General features: G+C 46.7%; 1 protein-coding gene across 3 annotated transcripts in view; it reads right to left on the minus strand.

The window, feature by feature from the left end:
* Positions 1 to 18,157, minus strand: part of GNAS (GNAS complex locus) — a 290,919-nt gene that overhangs the window by 196,993 nt on the left and 75,769 nt on the right. Inside the window, exons 1-2 of one of the 3 annotated variants that reach the window (XM_029611105.1) lie at positions 5,984 to 7,152; positions 3,739 to 3,811 (exon numbers count right to left, since the gene is read on the minus strand). In XM_029611105.1, coding sequence (XP_029466965.1) covers positions 3,739 to 3,811; positions 5,984 to 6,122 — 212 coding nt within the window. In that variant the 5' untranslated portion in view covers positions 6,123 to 7,152. Of the gene's footprint in view, positions 1 to 3,738; positions 3,812 to 5,736; positions 5,761 to 5,983; positions 7,153 to 18,157 lie in introns of those variants that run through there. The other 2 variants (XM_029611106.1, XM_029611104.1) reach the window with 2 other exon arrangements.

Consider the following 18,157-nt stretch of genomic DNA (forward strand, 5'->3'; position numbering starts at 1 on the left):
ACCCGAAAGAACAGGCCCCCACCCCCATACCCCGAAAGAACAGGCCCCCCCCCCAGGAGGCTATCATCACCTGACAGCTTAAATACACAGCTGACAAAAGAAAACCTTTAGCAATCACCTGAATACTGAAAAGTGTTTTATTTTTTGTTTGTTTTTTTTTTTTAAGTTTTACTGAATGAAACAGATTTCATTTAGCAAGATACTACATCTTCCAGTATAAATTAACTGAAGGATTCAAGATCAAGTCAGGCTAAATGATTGTTCAGCTGTAAACTCCTCTTCACCTGAACTGTAGCCGAGCGCTGGATGGAATAAAAGAATAAAAACTTTGGGTCTGCAAAATATGTATTTTGGTTTTGTTTTTTTACATGCAACAAGTATCTTTCCTACTTATTACTCCTAAATGCTGAATGAACATCCACAAGGATGTTTTAAGGTTGGTTTTTTTTTTAACCAGCAAAGGCCAGCTCGAAGCTCCCAGTGCCGAGAAGTTCCAGTCTGTCCTGTAGCAGAACCTTGTGGCCAGCAGACTGAACGCATGCACGCGTGCTGGGCACAGCCTGCGCGATCCATCGCTTTGCCTTTCCGTGCGCATCCCTCTCGTATGTTTAAACTCTCATTTCTATGGACTTCAGCTGGGAGATGCACGTGCAGTTTTCGGCTCTGGCAGCACTACCATCAAAGTTTTAACGTATTCCGGTTATACAGCCCTGGCTGGGAAAATGAACCAAGAGCATATGCCCTGCTGGTCAAGGTGAGTCGGGTCATGCATTTTACGCAACTGAACTTCCCAACAAATAACCAATAGTGCAACCGACTGTTCGCGTGTGCGCACACACATCTACAAACCAAGGCTATTTCTAGTCATTCAAAATTGCCCTGGCTCGGTGCTAAGGAGAGAAGGCTGCTTGGGCAAAAGGTTTGGTTTCCACAACTAGTACCATTTAACTCTGCAAACACCACGAGAGAAATATGCAAAGAATTAACAGGGAAGAAATATATTTGGAAATCTTCCTGCCATGGAAAAATGTTCTCTTTACTTTATCCTCGCTATTTTGCTCTTTTTTTTTTTTTGTGTTGCTTTTTTTGCTGGCTTTTCACTTATTTTTCTCATTTTTATAGTTCACTTTTTTCCTCCTCTTTTCCTTTACTTTTGTTTGCTTTTCTGAATTTTTGGCAACGGGTGCCCTGGCTCCTGGGATTTTTCCAGTCCCGATTACAACCAAGCATTATTATGTAAATCCTGAAAAGGTACGCTGCCTCCCTGCAACTGATCAGTAACATTGCTTCACCTCTGCAAAGTCCTGAAACCAGAAAAGTGCTCAACCTGCGTTTACTTCTCAGATGCACTAAAACTGAAAAGCATGGAGGGAGATCCCAGAGGGTGAAAGCTGCTCCAAAAACTAAAAATTATGTTCAAATAAATGCTGGGATCCCTTTTTCAAGTAGGTTTCATCATAATCATAGAACGAAAAATCTTTTCCCAAATCCACTCCTAAGATTCATGAACACATTTCCGCAGAATAGTAACAATTATTAAAAAATAAAATCATTACTCCCAAACTAAAACCAAACACATTATTAAATAGCAAAATCTTTTACTTAAAAGACAAAACAAAAAAAAACAAAACAATAAAAAGTAGTAAGCCACCAGAAGAGTAGAAATAAATCAATGCTGTACCCAAACATGAAAAGTCTCAAATTAACATATAACATCTATCTGTTTATCCAAACAGAATCGCAGCATGCTTACTCATCACAGCTTTTCAAACGTTGCAGGAAGTGGGGTGAATGGCCGTGTAATTTATTTCAGCAAGTGCTTCTGAGGGGCTAGGGAAAAACATTATTCACCTACGTGTTACTAAAAGGAAATGAACACACCTGCTGAAGGTCATGGAGATCTTGGACCCCCCCCCCCCCCCATCTAAAAACCCTGGGCAGGTGCACCACCTACTCCTATTAGTAAGCCAACATTAATTTCATGCCTATAACCACTGCTCACCCCTGCTCCCCCAAAAAAAGGGAACTGTATTATTAAAAATGAGAGCCAAGGCACAAAAATTCAGATTATAAATCTAAACTAAATACTGCAACTGGAGTTGCACATCGCCATTAGTTTCCACCAGATATAGATGCATTACATGGAAGTAAACTAAGAGGGAGATTGTTTTGCTTTTTTTTATTTTAAAATAAAAAAAAAAACAAAAAAAACCTGTACCTTTAAAAATGGTGTAGACATTTCAGGTACTATAACAAGGCTGGGGAGCTCCTGTTCAGCCTGAGTGAGGAGGTAGATTTACATCAAGTTCTCAGCTGATCAGGAAGTAACCCCCCACCCACCTGTCAGTGCTGCTGTGAAAACCTAACTATCTCCTCCGTGGCACTCAGGGGGGCAAACTGCAGACCTGCAGCAGAACTTCCAGTCTGGTTTGCACAGAACAAAAGCCACTCCCCAAACCATGCACTTTTGTGCCACTCACACACACAACATCCAATGCTATCTCATGCCGACTGAGACAGACAGAAGTGTATATTTATAATTAGAGCAGCCGGGGTGATCACAATGGCCTCAATTCGGAGCCACGTGTTAGTGGATAAACTGTTGGAGATATTCCCTTCAGGACACTCGCCGCCGCCCCCCCCCCCCCACTATAAAAAAACCAACAACATATTTAGCACCGTTCCAAGGGGAGAGGCAGATTTACTTCCTCGTATAAACTCTGAATTCCACCAGAGAGATGCCAGTGACATTTTGAAAATATCCAGCAATCTTGCTGTTCTAAAAATTCATAAAATATGAGTTCTCTCTTCCCTTCTCCCCCCCCCCCCCCACTCATTTTTGTCTTCTCTGCGACTTATATGGGGAAATAAAAAAGTTTTGCAATTATACAATACTGTATGAGTTTTTCCACAGAAGACAGTTTCCAGTTAAAATTAGCTGGAAAAATAAAAGGGATAAACCCTGTAACATGTGCACAGTGGGTTCCCAGTTATTCTGCCTCAATATACTAAGGTCAGCAGTTTTCAAAATGTCCTGTTTACAGGAATGCAAATATTTAAGAAGCAAACTACTTTTGTTAAACAAAGAATGAAGAGGTGCTCAATTCTACAGTGAAAACATTTTTTTTAAAAAGTTAATTAAAATGATTACATCATTTTGGGCCACTAAGCTACAATGTAACTATAGCGAGTTAAAAAAAGAAGGTTATAACAAGCTGTTTATATTAGGAAAGTTGACTGAATTTACAAGCTACAAAGCACCAGAAGTGAATGCTAAAGTCATATGAAGCACTAGATATGTCAGACAGTAACTACAGCAAATGTACTAAACATTCAAGTCAATGCAGCAAGCTGAAATAACAAAATTCCTCCTTAATGCAGAAGAAAAGAAGGCATGTTATTAAGCCTGGTCCAAAACAGCATATTGCATGAGAAAAAAAAAGGTAAAATGCTGCGCTGTTTGCATAACGAGCCTCTGCCTTAGATTGCATGAAGAAACGTTACATAGCAATGCACAAGAAGGGAAGACGTCAAGCATGCTGCATCTGCAGATTTCACCTGGAATACCGCTTGAACGCAACTCGGCGCACTCTCCTTAGCAATTTAAAATTACACCAAACACAAAAAAAAAAATGATACCTTTGCCGTCTATCTCAAATCCCAGAGTGCTACTTACATGTACAAATCTTTCATGTTACAGTCTACAGAAAAAAAAAATAAAGAAAGAAATTCACTTACTCAGCATTAAATCCATTGACATGCAAAATCCTCATCTGTTTCACAATTGTGCTTTTACCAGATTCACCAGCACCTAAAAATAAAATAAAATAAAATGGGGAAAGGGAATGAGAACTGAAGGAGCATAAATCCACTGATTTCTGAAATGTTCTGTTCAGCCAGTGAAAATTCTGCGAGCAGATGGTGCTCAGTGAAGGACACGATATGGAGACTGGGTCCCTGCAACGAAGTAATTACTGTGTGGAGGAGCCCTAAATAGCTAACTACATATATAAACATTTACACACTGACATTAAAGGGAAGTCCTCTGTCATTCTTATTATACCTTAACCTCCTTGTATTTCAACATCATCAAGCAGAGATAGATATATATATATTTTTTTTCTTTTACTGGAGAATTGTTTTTCTCTAGAAGCAAAATGTCAGCTTCAGTCCGTGGGAAGGGGGTAGTATCTCCATGCTAACAAGAGAATTCTTTACCACGTAAGCCTCCAAAAATAATAATAACCATCTTTAATAGGAAAAGATAAACTTGACTTCTTCCCACCACCCCGTGCCTGCACCCAGGGGCCTGCACCCTTTGGGGTTTGTGGCTGCATCTGGTGCACCCAGGCAGGTGCTAAGGCTGACCGGGGAGAAACATTTTAGGGAGGATTCGTGACCTCCTACCCCACGGATCAGCCATGTTGGAGGAGAAACCGCAGGTGCTGACTGGAAACCCCCCTCTCCCACCCCCCCTCAAAAAAAAACAAAACAAAACCAGGCACCAGTATTTTGACAAGGCCCAAACCAGTTTGCTCGTTTGTTTTATTAGGAAGCAACAGCTTAGCCAAATATTATCAAAATAAAAGTGCATATTTTGTAAATAGTTGGCCATTTGCAACAGGAGAGCCCGAGTGAGCAGGGCAGGGCCCGGCTCCTGTGACAGGAGAAACCTCCATTTTGAGCTTGGCGTTAAAAAGAAAAAAAAAAAAAAAGTGTTTGAGCGCTTCTATTCCTGGCTCCTTTCCGTCAGCCTCGGCCCCTCTCAAGCATCCAGGCACATCTGGCAACCCCAGCCCTCCACCCAAACACAGCCCGGTGCTGCCCTCCCCCCGATACCGAGTAAGAGGGGGGGGGGGCCAGGTTTCAGCTTCGCGCCAGCAGAGACCCTTCAATAAAAGGGGGGGGGAGAGGGGAGACCGACAGACGCCCCCCCCCCACCGGCGCTTCCTATTCTGCCTTAGAAAATATGAAACAGCGCTGCAGAGCCCCCCCCCCCCCCCCCAACAACCAAAATAACCCTGAGCAATCTGTCAGCGCCCCCCCCTGGAGGAGGTGCATTTTGGGGGCCTGTCGGTCGCCCCTGACACACAGCCCCCAGGGAGGAGGGCGAGGAAAGGGGAAACCCGAGGTAGTCCTCAGTCCTGGAAATTACATCCCCTCCCCCCCATCCCCCTAAAGCAGCGGGGGGAGGGGGGGGTCCTCTGGTCTAATACTTCAGCATCAGGACCGGTGGGGGGATCTGACAGATATGGGGGGGGGGGGGGAACATTCCCTTCAAAAGCGGCAAAATTAAGCTAATCGCCTCTCCTCTACCCCCGGGCCTGGAACCTCCTGTAATTCCGGGGACTTGGACGCGTCCCCACCTACTGAGCAGGAGCAGCAGCCGCTGCGCGGTCCGGTTCCCCCCGGAACTCACCGAGCAGCAGCAGCAGCAGACGATCCCCCCCCCCTCCCCCAGCAGCAGCCGGTGCGCGGCCTGATCCTCCCTCCCCCGGCAGCAATCGGTACGCGGCCCGGTTCCCCCTCCCCCGACGGCGGCAGCAGCAGCCAGTGCGCGGCCTGGTCCCCCCTCCCCCCAGCGGCAGCCGGTGCGCGGCCCGGTCCCCCCTCCCCCCAGCGGCAGCCGGTGCGCGGCCCGGTCCCCCTCCCCGTGACTCACCGAGCAGCAGCAGCCGATCTCCCCTCCCCCAGCGGCAGCCGGTGCGCGGCCCTGTCCCCCTCCCCGTGACTCACCGAGCAGCAGCAGCCGGTGCGCGGCCCGGTCCCCCTCCCCGTGACTCACCGAGCAGCAGCAGCCGGTGCGCGGCCCGGTCCCCCCCTCCCCTTAGCGGCAGCCGGTGCGCGGCCCGGTCCCCCCCGTGACTCACCGAGCAGCAGCCGATCTCCCCTCCCCCAGCGGCAGCCGGTGCGCGGCCCTATCCCCCCCTCCCCCAGCGGCAGCCGGTGCGCGGCCCTGTCCCCCTCCCCCCCCGTGACTCACCGAGCAGCAGCAGCCGGTGCGTGGCCCGGTAGACCTGCTTGTCCTTCTGCAGCTGCTTCTCGATCTTCTTGTTGGCTTCGCGCTGCGCCTTCTCCTCGTTGCGCTGATCCTCCGTCTTGCTGTTGCCCAGACAGCCCATGGTGTGCGCCCTTCCCTCCGCCGGGGGCTCCCGCGACAGCCGCCGACACCCCCCAAGCGAGCCCCCCCCCCACTCAGGAGCCCGGATTCACGCGGAGCATGAAGACGAAATCAAGACATGAAAAAGGCCAGGGGTGGCGGTGCCGACGCCCGCACGCTGTGCCCTCCTCGCTTCGCTTTTTCTCAAGGGGAGGGGAGGGAAGCGCTTTTGGGTTTTGTTTTGTTTTTTTTAAACGGCCCTCCCCCCACCCCCCCCCCCAAAGGATAATTATTTTCTCTCTCCCAGAAACCTCCCCAAAAAAAATCTGCGGATAATTTCTTCTGCTGCTGCTGCTGCTGTAATTTAGGACTATGGATGCCTTCCCCCCACCCTCTTCTGCTGGATTCTTTCCCCACCCCCTCTCAAAAAAAAAAAGAAGATCGGGGAGAGGGGGGGAAACGAAACGAGTCCGGTTCGATTGCAAGGAGGGGAAGGGAAGCAAGAAACAAACAAAACAAAAAAAAAAAATCAGAAAATCTCAAATCCAGGGAGCAGATTCCAACCCCGCACGTCTTTTAAAACGAAAATAATCCCAACTTCTTCTTCGTCCGCGAGCCCCTCCGCAAAGGCGACGAGGCCGGCGGTGGGTCGGGGGCGCAGGGCCCGGGCGATTTCTCCGGCGGATTTTCTTCTTCCTCCTCCTCCTAATGGTGGTGCTTTTTCCAATCCAAGGCCCCTTTTTTTTTTTCACATTACATTTGCAGGCAGCTTCCTTTCGTTTCGGGGCACGGGGGGATCCTTTCCCGCTGTCCGATCCCGGGGTGGGGGGGCGAGGCTCTCGCTGCCGGCCGCGCACCCCCCCTCCTGCGGCTTTTCGTTTTTCTGCTTTGGGATTTTTTTCTTTTCTTTTCAGTTGATTTTTGCCTTTCTCGCTTGCATTTCTCCTGGATTTGTATTGAGAGCTGCACAGGGAGGGAGAGAGAGAGAAACGGGGTGGGGCAAGCAGCTCTCGCTGAACCACGGGAAGTGAGGCGTTCACAGGCCCCGACGTCAGGCTCGGGAGACGAGAGGCGCCCTCTTCAAACGCAGCCCGGGGCCCGCTGGCTCGGGGGGGTTTGTTTTTTTTTTTTCTTTTCCACGCTGCTGGTCCCTTTGGCAGTTCTGCAGTAACCTTCACCTCGGGGGGGGGGGGCTCTGCTGCATGCACGTGAGGTCCCGAGAGAACTGGTAATTGTACAGTAATTACCCTCGGGCGAAGCACTGAATGCAAAGAGGCCCACTTCCCAATCCCTCTGCCCAAATAACACATTTCACACATCAAGACGGCAGGATATAACCCGCTGCTGAGGAACAAACCACTGACCCTAGCACTGGCTCTTATTCTTACTTATTGCATTTAATGCCCTCCACCTTGACTTCTGCAAAGAACAGATTCCCCCGTCGCAGGTCACTATGTTGACACCGAGGACCTCCCTGACCTCAGAATTTGGCTCTGAAAAAGGCTGCAAGGCTTATTTTGTGAAGAGGTGCAGGAAAGCCACAGAACAGGCTGGCACTGTAGCTGGATCAGAGTTGCAGTCCTTATCTTCCTTTCCAGGTTAGCCCTATGGGCATGTGACAGGGCTGAGGTACGAGAATCCTAGAGAGTTATTACATAAAAGTGAATTTTGGAGTCCCAAATGGGGGCTGAATCTCCCCAGAAAAGAGGTATTAATATTAAACTTGATTATGAAAAAGGTTTCATCCTTTTCACATACATATTTTGTAATTCTTAGCACTGTTAGGAAGAAAGTGGTTGTATACAATTTTTGGTGCATTTCTGGAAAATAGAGGAACGGTGTGATTAGATTTGGACATTATTAGGACACCTTCGGGTGGTGATTTTGTTAAACTGGCAATAGTTATAACATCATGGCTCAGTGGCAGGGATTAACCCCCCTCTCCCCACCATATCCTACAGGTTTGCAGTCTCAGGCAAAAGGCCAAGAAGGGACTGTCCTCGGCTCACAGGTTCAGACCCGGCACTTGGACTAGTGGACCCTTTTCATGTTTCTGAAGAATTTGGGAGGGCACATTCCTAATCTCTTCCCCCTTCCTCTGATACACATTTTAATTCATGAAACAATCTCAGAGCACTGTAGAACATAAGAACATGCCATACTGGGTCAGACCAAGGGTCCATCAAGCCCGGCCTCCTGTTTCCAACAGTGGCCAATCCAGGCCATAAGAACCTGGCAAGTACCCAAAAACTAAGTATATCCCATGCTATTGATGCAATTAATAGCAGTGGCTATTCCCTAAGTAAACTTGATTAACAGCAGTTAATGGACTTCTCCAAGAACTTTGAACCCAGCTACACTAACTGCACTAACCACATCCTCTGGCAACAAATTCCAGAGCTTTATTGTGCGTTGAGTGAAAAAGAATTTTCTCCGATTAGTCTTAAGTGTGCTACTTGCTAACTTCATGGAATGCCCCCAGTCCTTCTATTATCTGAAAGTGTAAATAACCGAGTCACATCTACTCGTTCAAGACATCTCATGATTTTAAAGACCTCAATCATATCCCCCCTCAGCCGTCTCTTCTCAAAGCTGAACAGCCCTAACCTCTTTAACTCTTTAACCTTTCCTCATAGGGGAGCTGTTCCATCCCCTTTATCATTTTGGTTGCCCTTCTCTGTACCTTCTCCATCGCAACTGTATCTTTTTTGAGATGCGGGGACCAGAATTGTACACAGTATTCAAGGTGCGGTCTCACCATGGAGCGATACAGAGGCATTATGACATTTTCCGTTTTATTAACCATTCCCTTCCTAATAATTCCTAACATTCTGTTTGCTTTTTTGACTGCCGCAGCACACTGAGCCGACGGTTTCAATGTGTTATCCAGTGTGAGGTCACTGCCACCTCTGGGGCATTAAATTCTACACCATCTCGAGAATGGGGTAGGGGGGAGAGGTGGAAGACAAGAAGAGAATTGCAGGTGCTTGATAACATTTAGAATAAGTGAGAAGCTGATAGGGAAAGTGTGTGATGTGTAAAAGCACAGCAAAGGTGGGCAGCACAGCAGGGAAAACTTGCCAGGAGCTGTCTTCACTCCTAAAACCCATGTACAAAGCACCTTACACACGCCTCTCCTTACCAAATATGCTGCCGAACAAGCCGAGCAAGCCCGTTCGTTGGAAAGGCCTTTCAAGTTTAAACCAGTCACGGTGCTCTTCCCATAAGGTGGCTGCTTGCTGCCTGGGTGGGCACGCATTTTGGGTTGCAGTTTCTCAGTCAGGAGCCGTAGTCTTGAGTTAACAAACTCTCAGACAGAAAACGCTTGTCTGCGGAAAAGGCACAGGCAGCGCTGAGATACAGAAGCTGCGGATTCTCCTGCTGGGAAAAAACTGCTGCATTCTGAGTGGAAAAATGACAGATTCGCTGCTAGGCTATAGCAAACTGGCGTACGTACATCAACGAACCTCCAGTTTAAAGGAGCACGAGAAGGGTCCTGTGGGTCAGACCAAGGTCCAGCGAGCCCAGCGTCCTGTCTCCGAGCGTGGCCAGTCCGGGTCACAAGTACCCATCAGATCTCCCAACAGCTGATCTATTTCTAGTTTCTCCCAGGGATAAGCGCTGGCTTTCCCAAATCTGCCTGACTAATCACTGGTCACGGACTTTTCCTTCAGCAGCTTGTCCAGTCCTCTTTTGAACCCCTGCTAATGCCGGTTGCCTTGACCTCGTCCTCCTGCGAGGCATTCAGTTTAGATATTCATATATTCACTTCACTCAGTAGGGGATTGGTCAGCATTTTAAAAACACGGGGAAGGTGGTGGGGGCATTAATGGGCACCACGTGGGGTGCAGAGTGGGGGAATGGGCACCACAACTGGCCAGGGTTTTGGGTTCAGGAAAATCTTCACCCAATAATTTTGTTGCAACCTGTCTGTGATCAAAATGCTCATTCCCTAGTGAAGAGGGGCCAGTGGTGAGCTGATGGCGTCACCCTCTCTATTCTTCTCAACTTCCTGCTTGCCACTTTCTGCCCGATGCGCAAGTTGCGCGGAAAGCCCTCTGCCAGGCTCTTCTTCCAAGTACTCTTCTGCATAGCTCTTTACACACAGAATATAAACATTGTGAATAAAATTGGTCTTCATTATAGGCCCAGATTTTGAGTCTACACTGCTGAGTATACCTGGCTCAGGTGCACTGGCAGGGTACCTGCAGCTTCAGTAGTAAAGGATAGCTACAGGGAGGAACCACTGGACCACAGTCTAATCCCATCCCATGTCTAAAGACGACACCTATAAGATCACGAGATCGCATGGATACGTTTTATATTCAACCAAGCAGCGCGATCGCCATCAGAATCCACTGTTTTCCGGGAGCAATGCTGGCTCCTAGAACACTGCACCGTAGAAGGGATGACAGGCTTAGCTGATGGTTGCCAGCAACTGGATCTGAAAACTGCTGCTCGGTACGGTAGCCAGGGCTTAATTTGGTGGCGGGAGACCGGGCTGGAACGCAGCCTGGGCACTTCTTTTCAGGCTTAAGAGGCAGAGCAGCAAGGGGTGTCCTGCTCCAGGCCTTCCCCTCCAAGCAGCTTGCAGGGAAAAGAAGGAGAGGGACTGAGCCTGAAGCACACAGAGAAGCCACTCTGCTCTCTAATCCAGCCCCTCCTCTCTTGTGTGTCGTGTCCCCCCCCCCCACACACACACACACTTCTCCTGTACTGCAGGGAACAGAAGGAGAAGGGGGTGATACTGAAGCAGTCGCTGCAGAGCAAAAAAGGTTTGAATGGAGGAAAGACCCATCCAATACAAATAAAACTCTATACAATGATAAACTGACTTCATATCAAGAGGCCATCAACACTGCAAAGAAGGCGTAGCGTACATCTACAAGAAACTATCAGCCACACAAAACAATCCCAGAGAATTATATACCTCTGTAAAGAAGATAATTAACCCAAGCTCGACCACCTCTACTCTTCCTTCCACCATGCCAGGGATGAACATTGCTGAGACGTTCGCCGCTCATGTTACCAACAAGACAGCAATCATCATTAGCACGTTCAACAAATCTGCTTCTGATGAAGCTGACAATGATCTGGGAACGCTTTGATGACATCACAACATTGGACACCACTAAGATTGACAACCTCGAAACCATCCAACCCCCTTAATCGATGCCATATAACATTACTCAAATTGATCAAACTGGATATTGCTCCATTTGTCACTAAATTCATAAACTTATCATGACAACATGGCGTCATCCCTGATATCTTAAAAACAAGCCTCAGTGCAACCCATAATCAAAAAAACTGACAGTGGATCCAACCATCACCTCCAACTACCGCCCAATACCCATCCTATCATTCATGGCCAAAGGACTAGAAATCACAGATCTGTACCAACTCTGCGACTTCATTGATTCAAACAATATCTTCAACCAATACCAGTTCGCGTTCAGGAAGCACCATAGTACTGAATTGCTACTGCTATCCAGTTTTGATACAGTGAGAGACAGATTCGACCACGGCTCCTTTTTCCTCTTATGTCTACTCGACTTCTCCACTGCTTTTGACACAGTCAATCACTCCATCTTACACTCAAGGCTGCGCTCCCTTGGGATAACTTACTCGGTACTGGCCTGGTTCTCTTCATACCTTAGCAACAGGACACAACAAGTCCAAATTGGCTCATTTACCTCCTCCTTGACACCTCTGAGCTCTGGAGTGCCCCAAGGATCTGCTCTCTCTGCTGCACTATTTAACCTTTACCTAACTCCATTACGCCGCACCCTCACTGACCTTGGAGTGCACTATAAAATTTATGCTGATGATATCCAATTCTTTTTTCCTCTCAAGGAAACATGGGCCCTGACTGAATCTTTCCTCAACTGCCTCACTACAATCCAAAAATGGCTGCACGGTAATAAATTAGCTCTCAAAACATCTAAAACGGAAATCATTGTGCTATATATAGAAACAGAGAAATGATGGCAGAAGAAGACCAAACAGCCCATCCAGTCTGCCCAGCAAGCTTCGCACTCTTTTTTTTTTCTTCTCATACTTTTCAGTTACTCTTGGCTCTTAGTAACCCTTTGGTTCTATTTCCCTTCCATCCCCACCATTAATGCAAAGAGCAGTGTTGGAGCTGCATCTAAAAGTGTAATATCTAGCTTAATTAGTTAGGGGTAGTAACCGCTGCAATAAGCAAGCTACATCCTTGCCCATTTGTCTACCCAGACTATGCGACTCAGTCCCTGTTGGTTGTTGTCTGTATATAGATCCACTTTTCTTCATTCCCCCTGCCGTTGAAGCAGAGAGCTATGCTGGATAGGCACGAAGTATCAGACTGTCTCCCCTGCCTATCAGACTGTCTCCCCTGCCTATCAGACTATCACCCCAACCATATCACTTTTGATTCCTATTCCATCTCCATCTCCCGAAGCATATGGAAATTGGGAGTCACTATAGACCCTTCTCTCTCCATGCGTTATCATATAAGAAATATCACCAACACCTCCTTCTACAAACTCTGCCTGCTCTGTCACCTCAAGCCCCTTCTCGAATATTCGGATTTCAGGTCAGTCCTTCAATCCCTGTTATTCTCTGGGACAGATTACTGCAACTCTCTCCTGACAGGCCTACCTCTATACGCCACTCGCCCACTACAGATCATACAAAACTCGTCAGCAGGACTCCTTACCAGCACTCCCATGCACGATCACATCTCTCCTGTACTCAGAGCTCTCCACTGGCTCCCTATCTCCTACCAAATACAATACAAGCTTGCTATGATCATTCAGTCCTCGATCCACAACTTAAACTCCCCATGGCTCATCTCAACATTAAAAACCCATGCCCCCCTCCCGACCACTCAGATCATCCAAAACAAATGCTACTAGACCTTCCGCCTACGAAGTTCACCATCTCAAGGAAAGCAGAGAATGCGCATTCTGCTCTGCAGGACCTCTCCAATGGAACAGCAAGAACTTTCCTCAGAAAAGCCCTAAAACCTTTCCATTTCAAGAAAGCATTCCCCAGCCTCGATGACAATGGACTACCCTCAACTTGTCCCCCCCCCCCCTTCAGAGGATGCTACCTAGCACAAACGAACTCGCTCCCTAGATCAGTGGTTCTCAACCCTGTCCTGGGGACCCCCCCCCAGCCAGTCGGGTTTTCAGGATATCCACAATGAATATGCATGAGAGAAAATTTGCATACACTGCCTCCATAACATGCAAATTTTCTCTCATGCATATTCATTGTGGATATCCTGAAAACCCGACTGGCTGGGGGGGGGTGTCCCCAGGACAGGGTTGAGAACCACTGCCCTAGATGCTTGCTTGTTTTCTCCCTGCTCCCCCCACCCTAAGACTTTGCATTGCCCACTCCCTCCTTCTCAATTGCCTATAAATGATTGTATTGTACCCCGCTCTGAACGTAGGAAGGGCGGGTAATAAGTGCTTTTAAATAAATCAATCAGTAGTGCCAGTTGTCGAGGCTTCATTCCTGTCTCGATGAAGGGCACCACTGCTCAACGCTTTCAAACTTGTGCTAATTCAGTCCCGTTTTGTGTCCACTATTGCGGGCTTAATCTCTGGCAGAACAACCCAGAACGGCATTCTGCCACCTTTTCTCTGGGACCTTAGAAAGCGGAGCAGAGCTGGCAGTGTTTATCTGTTCTGACTCCCCTGAGGAAACAGAACAGAGCCAGCGGGTGCATGGAGCTCACTTACGGCCGCTGTCCAGCCCTTCGGAGGAAGCAGAGAGGGTGGGAGGTGCTTACCCCAAGACAACGGCAGCCACATGGCTTTGATTCAGGTATGTGAGAGAGAGAGGGAGGAATCACACCTGGCCCCGCCCCTTTGCCCATCTCACACCCCCCCCCCCCCCACAGTTCCTCTTCCTTTCTGTCTACAAATTAAGTCCTGACAGTAGCAATCTCATTCCTTGGGTGGAGGGCCCACTCCTGGATCCCCAGGACATCATCAAAAGACTCATTTCAACAACCATAATACAAAGCGGCACTCGTGGCGGGGACGGACGGACGGACACCCAGCCCCAGAAACTGAGACGATGCTAAAAAGACTGCACTTCAATGATCCCCCAAGCATTGTGGCTCAGGGACTCGCATTAGCAGTCGGCCCGGTCTACAAGAGGCGCATTGAAAAGACCACAGCTTCATGGCACTCGCGTGCCAGCCTGAAGTGGATCACAGCTGGGACCACTGGCCAGGTCTTTGCTGGCCAATACAATGGACAGAACAGAAAGGTGGTTATACAGCACTACACACGTAAGCAAGCTGCGTTACTGCTTCTCTTTCAACTGCTCGACTGACTGAGTTGTCAACAGGCAGCAAAAAACATTTGCTCTTGCTGCAAATCCTGGCCCCTTGCTTACAGGCCGATTCTGTAAAGTTCGCTCGGCTGAACGCACTATTTTACCTGCGGTTGGACCCGCGTTTTCGATGCGCGTCCACTACCCCTTATACAGTAAGAGGTTTAGCGCATCGAATGCATGTCCAACCCCCCCCCCCCCCCCCCCCGAAACTAATAGCGCTCGCTAGATGCAAATGCATGCTGATGAGGCTATTAGTTATGCATCCTGGATACTGAAAACTAAAAATGTGCGGCCAAGTTGCACATTTTACGCTCAGAAATTAACACTTGCCCAGGGGGAAGGCGTTAATTTCTGAACAGCCTGAAAAAGTGTACCAGAAAAGCAGAAAATATTGCTTTTCTGTACATCCTCCGACTTAATATCCTGGCGATATTAAGTGGGAGGAACCAAAAATGTCAAATAAATAAAATAAAATGTGCCAGCCAGTCAGGTTAAGAAAACAGATGCTCAATTTTACCAGCGTCCGTTTTCCTGACCCATGGCTGTCAGCGGGTTTGGAAAACCGGTGCTCGTAAAATTGAGCGTCTGTTTCCTGAACCCGCTGTCAGCCACCTCTCCTGGGTTCCCGTGGCCAAGAAGGCGCTAGGGATGAGTTACTGTCCCTAGTGCTTACTTTTTAGCACGACCCCCTCATTTAAATACAGGATCGCGCGCCCAGGGGAGGTGGCTGGGCGTTCAACCCTGAGCGCCCGTTTTCCCGTGAACCTTACAGAATCGGCCTGATCACTCTTAGAGTTTCTTGCTCTGATCACAGTGGCCAGAACTAACCCAATTCCACAAAATATCCACCTACTGTTTGCTGAAGTTTACTGCTTCCACGCCGGCTCGACTTTCTAGTTCTCTTTTCTTTTTGTACATCACTAATGTTATTTCTGATATTTTCACACTCTTGGAAAAAAAAAAGTGTGCACCTTTTATCATGTCTAAGCTCCTCGTATTTTTTAATCTCGTTGAACTCTACTTCAGATCAGTGTGCAACGAGTTTGGATTTTATTTGGATTCCAGTGTTCAAAGCCTGCAATGGATGCCTTGGCTTCCATTAGCAATCATCAACAAAACTAGGATTTAAACTCTTTTATTCACATTAGTTTCATCTGTTTCCTGGCCTTCAAAACTCAGTTTCTAAGAACATAAGAACATGCCATACTGGGTCAGACCAAGGGGTCCATCAAGCCCAGCATCCTGTTTCCAACAGTGGCCAATCCAGGCCATAAGAACCTGGCAAGTACTCAAAAACTAGGTCTATTCTATGTTACCGTTGCTAGTAATAGCGGTGGTTATTATCTAAGTCAACTTAATTAATAGCAGGTAATGGACTTCTCAAAGAACTTATCCAATCCTTTTTTAAACACAGCTATACTAACTGCACTAACCACATCTTCTGGCAACAAATTCCAGAGCTTAATTGTGCGTTGAGTGAAAAAGAACTTTCTCCGATTAGTTTTAAATGTGCCACATGCTAACTTCATGAAGTGCCCTCTAATCTTTCTATTATCCAAAAGAGTAAAAAACTGATTCACATCTACCCGCTCTAGACCTCTCATGATTTTAAAGACCTCTATCATATCCCCCCTCAGCCGTCTCTTCTCCAAGCTGAACAGCCCTATTCTCTTCAGCCTTTCCTCATAGGGGAGCTGTTCCATTCCCCTTATCATTTTGGTTGCCCTTCTCTGTACCTTCTCCATCGCAACTATATCTTTTTTGAGATGCGGCGACCAGAATTGTACACAGTATTCAAGGTGCGGTCTCACCATGGAGCGATACAGAGGCATTATGACATTTTCCGTTTTATTCACCATTCCCTTTCTAATAATTCCCAACGTTCTGTTTGCTTTTTTGACTGCCGCAGCACACTGAACCGACGATTTCAATGTGTTATCCACTATGACGCCTAGATCTCTTTCTTGGGTAGTAGCACCTAATATGGAACCTAATATGGTGTAACTATAGCATGGGTTATTTTTTCCTATATGTATCACCTTGCACTTGCCCACATTAAATTTCATCTGCCATTTTGATGCCCAATTTTCCAGACTCATAAGGTCTTCCCGCAATTTATCACAATCTGCTTGTGATTTAACTACTCTGAACAATTTTGTATCATCTGCAAATTTGATTACCTCACTTGTCGTATTTCTTTCCAGATCATTTATAAATATATTTGAAAGTAAGGGTCCCAATACAGATCCCTGAGGCACTCCACTGTCCACTCCCTTCCACTGAGAAAATTGTCCATTTAATCCTACTCTCTGTTTCCTGTCTTTTAGCCAGTTTGCAAGCCACGAAAGGACATCGCCACCTATCCCATGACTTTTTATTTTTCCTAGAAGCCTCTCATGAGGAACTTTGTCAAATGCCTTCTGAAAATCCAAGTATACTATATCTACCGGTTCACCTTTATCCACATGTTTATTAACTCCTTCAAAAAAGTGAAGCAGATTTGTGAGGCAAGACTTGCCTTGGGTAAAGCCATGCTGACTTTGTTCCATTAAACCACTTTCCACTATTTTTCCTGGCACTGAAGTCAGGCTAACCGGGTCTGTAGTTTCCCTGATTGCCCCTGGAGCCCTTTTTAAATATGGGGGTTACATTTGCTATCCTCCAGTCTTCAGATACAATGGATGATTTTAATGATAGGTTACAAATTTTTACTAATAGGTCTGACATTTCATTTTTTAGTTCCTTCAAAACTCTGGGGTGTATACTATCCGGTCCAGGTGATTTACTACTCTTCAGTTTGTCAGTCAGGCCTACCACATCTTCTAGGTTCACCGTGATTTGGTTCAGTCCATCTGAGTCATTACCCATGAAAACCTTCTCCAGTACGGGTACCTCCCCAACATCCTCTTCAGTAAACACCGAAGAAAATAAATATATAATCTTTCCGTGATGGCCTTATCTTCTCTAAGTTCCCCTTTAACCCCTCAATCATCTAACGGTCCAACTGACTCCCTCACAGGCTTTCTGCTTCGGATATATTTAAAAAAGATTGTACTGTGAGTTTCTGCCTCTACAGCCAACTTCTTTTCAAATTCTCTCTTAGCCTGTCTTATCAATGTCTTACATTTAACTTGCCAACGTTTATGCTTTATCCTATTTTCTTCTGTTGGATCCTTCTTCCAATTTTTGGATGAAGATCTTTTGGCTAAAATAGCTTCTTTCACCTCCCCTTTTAACCATGCCGGTAATCGTTTTGCCTTCTTTCCACCTTTCTTAATGTGCGGAATACATCTGGACTGTGCTTCTAGAATGGTATTTTTTTATGACCACACCTCTTGCACACTTTTTACTTTTGTAGCTGCTCCTTTCAGTTTTTTCTTACAATTTTTCTCATTTTATCAAAGTTTCCCTTTTGAAAGTTTAGCACGAGAGCCGTGGATTTGCTTACTGACCCCTTCCAGTCATTAAATCAGATTTGATCATATTATGATCACTATTGAAATGTACTTAGCCACCTTTATTTTCAGTTTGTGCTTATGACAAAAAGAACAAAAATTATATTTTACCTGATAAAAGGACAACACTTCCCCCGCCCCCCTCTGATTTCTTCCATGTTTGTTCTTGTAATAAACGCTGATAAATTCCCATGAAAAATAAAACTGAAAACGAGGGTCCCTCGTTAAACATATATATATATATGTTTAATTTAGTTTTATTGAT

This window comes from Rhinatrema bivittatum, chromosome 8 (assembly GCF_901001135.1).
Source record: "Rhinatrema bivittatum chromosome 8, aRhiBiv1.1, whole genome shotgun sequence".
In the NCBI taxonomy this organism is placed as follows: Eukaryota; Metazoa; Chordata; class Amphibia; order Gymnophiona; family Rhinatrematidae; genus Rhinatrema; species Rhinatrema bivittatum.